The sequence below is a fragment of the Chanos chanos genome, chromosome 4 (assembly GCF_902362185.1).
Source record: "Chanos chanos chromosome 4, fChaCha1.1, whole genome shotgun sequence".
NCBI classification, from domain to species: Eukaryota; Metazoa; Chordata; class Actinopteri; order Gonorynchiformes; family Chanidae; genus Chanos; species Chanos chanos.
Genome location: NC_044498.1, coordinates 53,234,038 through 53,244,565, shown reverse-complemented (window position 1 = coordinate 53,244,565; position 10,528 = coordinate 53,234,038). Strand labels below are relative to the sequence as shown.

Sequence of the window (10,528 nt, the reverse complement as noted above, 5' to 3'; positions counted from 1 at the left end):
TGTGTGTGTGATTTGAGATGTTTTTGTGTGTGTGTGTGTGTGATTTGAGATGTTGTTTTTGAGTGTGTGTGTGTGTGTGATTTGAGATGTTGTTTTTGAGTGTGTGTGTGTGTGTGTGTGTGTGTGTTTGTGTCATTTGCAGACCCATAAAATGATCATCACTTATTTTGTCTATGTCTGTCAGTGGTCTCTGCTGTGAAACATTTGTCTGTTTGCGGTGACTGAAACAAAGAGTCTTTTAGGCGCTGCCTCTGTAGCTGATCCTGCGTTGAGGCCCCACACAATACTGTTCATTCAAACATTTCACTGAATATCAGAGAAGCCCCCTCCTTCTGACCAGTACGACTCTTTTTGAAAATTATACATCTCATAACGTACAAAGTGGGCCAGTGAAGGGGAACATTAGTGTGTGTGTGTGTGTGTCTCTGTCTGTCTGTCTGTCTGTGCGTTTGGGGGGGGGGGGGGGGGGGGGCACCGCAGGTTTGATATAATGCATTTTTCTTTGCTTTGCTTGTTAAGCTACCACGTAAGTAAACTCCATTAATTAAGTTGTTCTTCAAATTCTGTGGTTCATTCCACAGTCATATGAACGGTTGACCTAATGGGGATCGGTTCCCTCACATTCCGCCTCGGTAGGTGGCAGCAGTGCACCAACATCAGGCAGTTATTACGAGGGAACGAGAACGAGAGCGATAACGAGATCGTTTATGATAACCACCACTTTCGCACAGTACTGAATGAACAAACATCTTACCATCTTGTATTGATAACGCTCTTTGACCTTTGTGCCACTACACTGCGTTCACATGTTTTGGGGGGTGGGGCGACGGTCTCAAAGTCTCCGGCACGTGAGCAGCATCAAAGTCCTCCAGCACGATAGATGGCGTTAGTGCCCCAATACCAATATGTGAAGCTGCCTTTAAAATTCCATAGCAGAAAGAGAATAAGTTTGGTTCACGTAGATTCTGCACAGACTTGAGCTACACTGAAGGTGCTGCTGACGGTTCGTATCATGGCATTGCTTTGCAAAACTGCAGCTGTGTTCCTGAGGCCCTCAAAGTTAGTGCCGTATGCGTACGCAGTTACACGCCAGTGTAGCTCAGGTAAAGTACTCTCTATTCAGTTGACAAGTAACATGCTAACTTAGCCAGCTATTCAATGTCATAGCCACCTCGATATTGTACTTGCCTCGTATTTCTGTGGTGCGCCTGCCCCCTCTACTGCGAGTGAATGTGTATAATGACAGTGTAAATTGACAGTCGCACTGTTATGCAAACATTGCATTATTACCTGCAGTTATTGCAGCGTTCAAGATACTGTTTTTGTTGTTATTGTTTGTGTTCCTCTTATTGTCTTCAAAATCATCATCGTAGTTGATGTTTACATAACCTCGTACTATCCACGCGCCTAACTAAGCAGTAAGTCGGTGCAGATAAAGTTGGATACAACAGTTAAACTCAGTGTCAGTGACTTCAGAGAGGGGTGTCGAAAGAGGTGACTTCACCATGTGCTTCATCTTTGCAAGTCACATAAGTAATAAAAATTCCGCAGAAGAAGTAGGCTAAAGGTCTGTTTGTATTGTAGGGTGTGTGAGCTAACGTCAGTTAGGCAATGAGAAAAGCTTTCACTTAACAGCTATGATGCAAATAAATAGTTAAAGCATTTAGGATTTAACATTAATTGTTACCATTGCATTAACACCTCGCAGACGGTTGCCATTGCATTAACACCTCGCAGACGGTTACCGTAGCATTAACACCTCGCAGACGGTTACCATAGCATTAACACCTCGCAGACGGTTGCGTTTGATCAGTTGGGTATGTGTACAGGGCTGTTGTATCACACACCGTTACCTGTTAAAACCCCAGACACTGCCATTCATCTGACACAAACTGAGCTTGAAGAGATTTCCATGTGGCCTAATTCAGCCTTGCTCTTAGGTGGCCAGTATCAGTACATCCTGGTTGAGAGAAAAGGTGAGAACCAGAATGTGGGGTTCATCCAGCTGAACCGACCCAAGGCCCTGAATGCTCTGTGTGACGGGCTGATGACGGAGGTGGGCCGGGCCCTGGACGCCTTTGAAGCTGACAGTAAGGTCGGAGCCATTGTCATTACAGGCAGCGAAAAGGCTTTTGCAGGTGAGAGGCTCACAGAGTCTGTCTGAACCCAAACCTGTACCCTGTCCCACAGTTCTGAAGGTCTGTGTGTTTGATTGCATTAATGTGTGCTTGACTGCACCAGCGTGTGTATGAGATGTGTGTGTTTTCCAGCTGGAGCTGACATCAAAGAAATGCAAAACCGCACTTTTCAGGAGTGTTACGGTGGAAATTTCTTGGCCCACTGGAACAGGGTGTCGACAGTTAAGAAGCCCGTCATCGCCGCTGTCAATGGGTTTGCTGTGAGTACTCAAAGAGAGAGAGATTACTGTGTTCAGCTGTATTAAACACATGTGTTCAGTAAAGGTTAAAGGACTGTTCGTTGTGAATGTAGCTTGGTGGAGGCTGTGAGTTTGCTATGATGTGTGACATCATTTACGCTGGAGAGAAGGCCCAGTTTGGACAACCAGAGATTCTGCTGGGGACCATTCCAGGTGAGGGAGCAGATTTATGGTCTCTGTGTCTGTGTTGTATGGTCTCTGTGTCTGTGTCTGTGTGGTCTTTGTGTCTGTGTCTGTGTGGTCTCTGTATCTGTGTCTATGTTGTATGGTCTTTGTGTCTGTGTCTGTGTCTGTGTTGTATGGTCTCTGTGTCTGTGTTGTATGGTCTCTGTGCCTGTGTCTGTTGTATGGTCTCTGTGCCTGTGTTGTATGGTCTCTGTGTCTGTGTCTGTGTTGTATGGTCTCTGTGTCTGTGTTGTATGGTTTCTGTGTCTGTGTTGTATGGTCTCTGTGCCTGTGTCTGTGTTGTATGGTCTCTGTGCCTGTGTCTGTGTTGTATGGTCTCTGTGTCTGTGTTGTATGGTCTCTGTGCCTGTGTCTGTGTTGTATGGTCTCTGTGTCTGTGTTGTATGGTCTTTGTGTCTGTGTTGTGTGGTCTCTGTGCCTGTGTTGTATGGTCTCTGTGTCTGTGTTGTGTGGTCTCTATGTCTGTGTCTGTGTTGTATGGTCTGTGTGGTACAAAGAACTCTTTGCCAGTTGTGGAATAACTGGAGCAAATCAAATCCATCTTAAGGAATACGTCATTTTCTTATACATTTACCTATTAATTGACCCAGAATAGGACTTCTGACCTGACCTGTGTGGGTGTGTGAGTGTGTGTGTGTGTGTTATTAACAAGGTGTCTGTGTGTGTGTGTTATTAACAAGGTGTCTGTGTGTGTGTGTGTGTGTGTGTTATTAACGGGGTGTCTGTGTGTGTGTGTGTGTTATTAACGGGGTGTCTGTGCGTGTGTGTGTGTGTATATGTGTGTGTGTGTGTGTGTTATTAATGGGGTGTCTGTGTGTGTGTGTGTGTGTGTATGTGTGTTATTAACAGGGTGTCTGTGCGTGTGTGTGTGTATGTGTGTGTGTGTGTGTGTGTTATTAACTGGGTGTCTGTGTGTGTGTGTTATTAACTGGGTGTCTGTGTGTGTGTGTTATTAACGGGGTGTCTGAGCGTGTGTGTGTATGTATATGTGTGTGTGTGTGTGTGTGTTATTAACGGGGTGTGTGTGTGTGTGTGTGTGTGTTATTAACGGTGTGTGTGTGTGTGTGTGTGTTATTAACGGGGTGTGTGTGTGTGTTATTAACGGGGTGTCTGTGTGTGTGTGTGTTATTAACGGGGTGTCTGAGCGTGTGTGTGTATGTATATATGTGTGTGTGTGTGTGTGTTATTAATGGGGTGTCTGTGTGTGTGTGTGTGTGTGTATGTGTGTTATTAACAGGGTGTCTGTGCATGTGTGTGTGTATGTGTGTGTGTGTGTGTGTGTTATTAACGGGGTGTCTGTGTGTGTGTTCGTGTGTGTGTGTGTTATTAACGGGGTGTCTGAGCGTGTGTGTGTATGTATATATGTGTGTGTGTGTTATTAAGGGGGTGTGTGTGTGTGTGTGTGTGTGTGTGTGTGTATGTGTTATTAACGGGGTGTGTGTGTGTTATTAACGGGGTGTCTGAGCGTGTGTGTGTATGTATATATGTGTGTGTGTGTGTTATTAACGTGTGGTGTGGTGTGTGTGTGTGTGTGTGTTATTAACGGGGTGTCTGAGCGTGTGTGTGTATGTATATGTGTGTGTGTGTGTGTGTGTTATTAACGGGGTGTGTGTGTGTGTGTGTGTGTGTTATTAACGGTGTGTGTGTGTGTGTGTGTGTGTTATTAACGGGGTGTGTGTGTGTGTTATTAACGGGGTGTCTGTGTGTGTGTGTGTGTTATTAACGGGGTGTCTGAGCGTGTGTGTGTATGTATATATGTGTGTGTGTGTGTGTGTTATTAATGGGGTGTGTGTGTGTGTGTGTGTGTGTGTGTTATTAACGGGGTGTCTGTGCGTGTGTTTGTGTGTGTGTGTTATTAACGGGGTGTCTGAGCGTGTGTGTGTATGTATATATGTGTGTGTGTGTGTTAACGGGGGTGTGTGTGTGTGTGTGTGTGTGTGTTATTAACGGGGGGTGTGTGTGTGTGTGTGTGTTATTAACGGGGGGTGTGTGTGTGTGTGTGTGTGTGTGTTATTAACGGGGTGTGTGTGTGTTTGTGTGTGTGTGTGTGTGTGTGTGTTATTAACGGGGTGTGTGTGTGTGTGTGTGTGCGTGTGTTATTAACGGGGTGTCTGTGCATGTGTTTGTGTGTGTGTATGTGTGTGTGTGTTATTAACGGGGTGTCTGTGTGTGTGTGTGTGTGTGTGTGTTATTAACGGGGTGTCTGAGCGTGTGTGTGTATGTATATATATGTGTGTGTGTGTTATTAACGGGGGGTGTGTGTGTGTGTGTTATTAACGGGGTGTCTGTGCATATGTTTGTGTGTGTGTATGTGTGTGTGTGTGTGTGTGTTATTAACGGGGTGTGTGTGTGTGTTTAGGCGCTGGAGGCACTCAGAGGCTGACGAGAGCTGTGGGGAAGTCTTTGGCCATGGAGATGGTGCTGACAGGAGACAGGATTTCAGCTCAAGAGGCAAAGCAAGCAGGTGGAGCCCATTAACCCTGTGTTAAAATGTACATTTGAAAACTGTCTCATTGCACTGACATTACTGTCTCTTCAGACATAGCCTTCATGTCGTTAACATTGTGTTTTTCACGCAGAACATCTTATTTAGAAAAGAAATCTTGTGCTCCATCATTTTTCATCATTTCTTTTGAATCAGTTAGGATCGGTGGACAGTAATCACTTTGGATTTAGGCATGGAACTACAGGTCCTCTACTCCATGTTTCTCTAATCTATGAGTTCTCTAATCTGTGAGTTCTCTGTCAGTTCTCTAATGTATTATGTTTCTGTAATCTACCTGTTTGAGTGTCTGAAGTCCAGTGTGTATCTGGACAGTGATATACCTCAAGTCCAGCTTTATCCAAACAAAATCAAAAGGAAAACCCTGGAGATTTTTCCTGCCAACCCCTCATCTAAACATTTAAATTGAATTCATTTCAACTCATTTCATGTTATCATGTTTGCCTCCTCAGGACTGGTGAGTAAAGTCTTGCCTGTGGATCAGCTGGTCTCAGAAGCAGTCAGGTGTGGGGAGAAGATTGCTAGTAATTCTAAACTGGTGACAGCAATGGCCAAAGAGGCTGTGAATGCAGGTTGGTGACCGCCCACACACCCCACCCCACCCCACCCCACACACTTTGAGTTGACCCTGTCCTCTCTGTCTTTGCAGTGTTTGAGTTGACCCTGTCCTCTCTGTCTCTGCAGCGTTTGAGTTGACCCTGTCCTCTCTGTCTTTGCAGCATTTGAGTTGACCCTGTCCTCTCTGTCTTTGCAGCGTTTGAGTTGACCCTGTCCTCTCTGTCTTTGCAGTGTTTGAGTTGACCCTGTCCTCTCTGTCTTTGCAGCATTTGAGTTGACCCTGGCTGAGGGGAATCGCCTTGAGAAGAGGTTGTTCCATGCCACATTTGCCACGGTGAGTCATGTTACTGCACTGTGTGCACAGTTATTAGGCAAGTGAGTGTTCTGTCCTTATCGTTATTTCCACACACATTTTCCAACTCCAAAGCATATAAACTTGAATGCTTATTGGATTTAATCATTTTGGCTGATATGTATTTGTGTAATGAGGGAGGGTGTGGCCTAAAGTGATTAACACCTTATATTAAGGTGTGCACAGTTACTAGGCAGCTTCATGACCCCAGGTAAAATGGGCCAAAAAAGAGATTCAACTGAACCTGAAAAGTCAAAAATTGTAAAATGGCTTTCAGTCAGATGCAACATTCTTGAAATAGCTGAACTATTGAGGCGTGACCACCGCACAATCAAACGTTTTCTTGCGAATAGTCGTCAGGGTCGCAAAAAACGCATGGAGAAGAAAAGACGAGTAATTAACTGTATAAAGACTTGAGAGAAATTACACGTGAAGCTACAGGGAACCCAGTATCCTCCAGTGCCACCATATTCCAGAACTGCAGCCCACCTGGAGTGTGCAGAGGTACAAAGTGTCAGGTGCTCAGACACATGACCATGGTAAAGAATGCTAAAACACGACCATCACTGAATAAGTTTCACAAGTTGAAGCGTCAAGATTGGGCCAAGAAATACCGAAAGACAGATTTTTCAAAGGTTTTATGGACAGATGAAATGAGAGTGACTCTCGGTGGACCAGATGGACAGAACTGTGGTTGGATCACTAATGGATACAGGGCGCCACTTCCAGTCGGGCGTCGGCAAGGTGGAGGAGGGGTACTGCTATGGGCTGCTATCGTTAAGGGTGTACTGCTATGGGCTGCTATCGTTAATGGTGAGTTAGATGGACCTTTTTGGGTAGAAGATGGACTGAAAATCAATTCCCAAACCTACTGCCAGTTTCTGGAAGATACTTTCTTCAAGCAGTGGTACAGGAAGAGGTCTGCAGCATTCAAGAGAGCCATGATCTCTCTGCAGGCCGTGATCTCTCTGCAGACCATGGTCTCTCTGCAGGCCATGATCTCTCTGCAGGCCATGACCTCTCTGCAGGCCGTGATCTCTCTGCAGGCCATGATCTCTGCAGGCCGTGATCTCTCTGCAGGCCATGGTCTCTCTGCAGGCCGTGATCTCTCTGCAGGCCATGGTCTCTCTGCAGGCCATGATCTCTCTGCAGGCCATGATCTCTCTGCAGGCCGTGATCTCTCTGCAGGCCGTGACCTCTCTGCAGGCCGTGATCTCTCTGCAGGCCATGGTCTCTCTGCAGGACGTGATCTCTCTGCAGGCCGTGATCTCTCTGCAGGCCGTGATCTCTCTGCAGGCCGTGATCTCTCTGCAGGCCGTGATCTCTCTGCAGGCCGTGATCTCTCTGCAGGCCATGATCTCTCTGCAGGCCGTGGTCTCTCTGCAGGCCATGATCTCTCTGCAGGCCATGGTCTCTCTGCAGGTCGTGATCTCTCTGCAGGCCGTGATCTCTCTGCAGGCCGTGATCTCTCTGCAGGCCGTGATCTCTCTGCAGGCCGTGATCTCTCTGCAGGACAATGCTCCATCACATGCATCCCAGTTCTCCACTGCTTGGCCAGCCAGCAAAGGCCTCAAAGCTGACCTGATCCCCTTCCTCACCTGACTTAAATCCTACTGAGAACTTGTGGGCTCCGCTCACATGTGAGATTCACGGTGGGGGAAGACAGTGCACCTCTTTGAACAGCATTTGGGAACAGCATTATTTTATTATTATTTATTATTTATTTAGTGAAAGTTGATGGTGAACAGATCGAACACACAGACTCCACAGATGGAAGGCTCATGACACTTATTGAAAAGAAGGCTGGCTATGTTGGTCACTGTGTATTTCTGAAAAGAAGGGTGGCTATGTTGGTCACTGTGTATTTCTGTAAAGAAGGCTGGCTATGTTGGTCACTGTGTATTTCTGAAAAGAAGGCTGGCTATGTTGGTCACTGTGTATTTCTGAAAAGAAGGCTGGCTATGTTGGTCACTGTGTATTTCTGAAAGGCCAAAACTGTTATTTAATTGTCATTTTGTGTTACTTATTTGTTACACTTACTCTAAAAGTTCAGAGTAAACATGTGAGTTGGGAAAAATTCTGTAATTTAGTTGCCTAATAATTCCTCACATTAATAGAGGCCTAATAATTCCTCACATTAATAGTTGCCTAATAATTGTGCACACATATATTCCCCTGAGAAAGACAAAACTCTCTCTTCCTTTAAGCATTCAGGTTTTAGGTTCAGTAACAGTTTGGATTGAGAGCGTTTTATTTGTTCAACAATAGAAATGAACCCTGAGGAATACAGTTTACCTAGTAACTGTGCACACAGCGTACACTAATAAACAGTTAATGAGTGTGAAGTGGGTGATAATTGATTCTTGTGGATGCTTGCGGCGGACAGGAGGACAGAAAAGAGGGAATGACCGCATTTGTGGAGAAGAGGAAGGCGGATTTTCAGGACAAGTAGAGGCAGAGTGGAGCTGTTTCTCATACAGTGATTTTTCTTGTTTTGAATGAAATGACAGCATCAAATCACACGCTGCCTTCGCCTGATTTTTACTGAGTGCTTGTTTAAAAAAAAAAAAAGGAAAAAAAAGGAATAAATAAAATAAAGATACAAACGTCAGAGTCTCAGACACTGTTGCTGGAGGGAGATCCCACAGGACTGACTACTGTTAGTATTCATTAATTTTACCCTTTGCATTTTTGCTCCAGTGGACAAGAGAACAAAACTAAATTGTTTAATTAGTATTGCACTTGTCTCCTGTTTACCTTGTTTCTGACACTAAATAAAACTCAAATCATGTACGAACTATTGTGTTGTGAAGTAAGTGAAGAGGCTGTGTTAAGCAGAGAGAGTATAATGATGAAACTGTTTTAGGCTAAACTAACTCTGTCCTAATAACATGTCCATGTTCCTGCAGCGAAGATGTGTGAAGTGTCCTTTCCAACAGTCACTGTGTAACATTACAGCATAACATATCCAAAGTCTCCAATAAAACATAAACACACGCTGACCCCTCTCTGACCTTTGGCAGATTCTTTTAAAGGTGTATCTTGCTGTCGGGCCACAGTGTGTTTCATCACTGTTCACAGCTCAATGTTTGTTTATGAAATCTGCGAGGCCATAAATGTTTATTGCCCATATCAGAACCTTGTTAAGAATATATATATATATACGGTATTTATAGGTGTAGACGGTCAATGTGGAATAAAAGTAAACTTTGTAATGAACTGTACACTTCTGAGTAGTTATATATCCTACTACTGATCGGTATCCGACTTCAGCCTTGGACGTAATATTACTGTGCTGTTAAAACAATGTCCATAACACAGAGTTCCACAACACAGAGACGAACCGGCCCGAGCAGTGTCCATACTGGCGACGTCATACCGGAGCCATTTGAGAGAATGCAATGAATTATGGATTCCTGACACAAACTGATTGCACCGAGATGAAAGTTCCTCATTTCAGCTGATCAGGCACTGAGACAAAGCAGGAACGTAGTGCTACGTGAACCTTCGTATCATTAAAAGTTTATTTGAATCAGTAAAAGTAGATATCTGTACCAAATGTGACGGATGTAAGTGATAGACTTATATTAAGCTAAAGACAGATTATCACTCACTGTGAGGTGTAAACGTACAGTTTAAATGGACCGACATTGTTGTCCATTCGCTCGTCAGACGTCAGTGTTGGGCACAAGGTAAACGGACTCTCGCTGCTGTTTCCGCACTGAATTTCACTTTAAAGAGTCTTTTTAAATTACTGAGAAATCTTGTCACATGGATATATGAGACGTCTAAATGTTTAAAGAAAACTTCCCATTTTGTTTAATAGTGCGCAAGTCTATCTAACATGGTATTAACTGCTATTGGCAAATCGTCAGCAGACAGTATTTTGGGGCGGTAAATAAGCTGTCAAAAATGATCCGCAGTCATGCACATCCTGTACCTTAGGTGGCGCCAACATTTCGTACAATGATAGCTCCCATTGCTTTTCCACGGCTGGACATTAAGCACTTAAATTGTCGGAGAGACGGCAATACTAACAATCAGTAGGCTACTCGAGCGGAATACATTATTTATTTTAGATATTTAAAGTATACACCGGACATTTAGAATGAGCAGCATTTGAAATTAGCTAACTGTCCTGAATGATGTAAAGAGGTGTCTTTCTTCCTAAAAAGACAGTTTTCACAATCAATTCCCAAAGTGTACACTTCATATAGGCTCTCATAATTAAAGCAATACCCGGGTCCCTGTCGGTAGGCCTGCTTTATAGTTCATTCGATTAAAACTGATAAGTGAAAAAATTTCTGGTTCGGGTTTCTTTTGTTCTTGTTTCCATAATAATAGTTACTAAAAGCAACAGATAAAACAGACTGCAGTCAAGGCAAGTTACGGACATAAGTCATGAAATGTCTCTCGGGCTAATTTCATATTTGACCAAACTGTAAACACAGGCTTTACATCACGGAGAACTCCCTGGTTGTCGAGAAATTCA

At 44.2% G+C, this 10,528-nt stretch overlaps 1 protein-coding gene across 1 annotated transcript; it reads left to right on the top strand.

Moving 5' to 3' along the window:
- Positions 1-943: 943 nt before the first annotated feature.
- On the top strand, positions 944-8,833 carry echs1 (enoyl CoA hydratase, short chain, 1, mitochondrial). Its single transcript, XM_030771370.1, has 8 exons — positions 944-1,103; positions 1,941-2,138; positions 2,271-2,398; positions 2,491-2,590; positions 4,983-5,087; positions 5,579-5,698; positions 5,951-6,018; positions 8,423-8,833. Exons 1-8 carry the CDS (start codon positions 1,013-1,015, stop codon positions 8,486-8,488), a joined length of 876 nt encoding a protein of 291 aa, XP_030627230.1. The 5' UTR covers positions 944-1,012; the 3' UTR covers positions 8,489-8,833.
- The last annotated feature ends 1,695 nt before the right edge of the window (positions 8,834-10,528 follow it).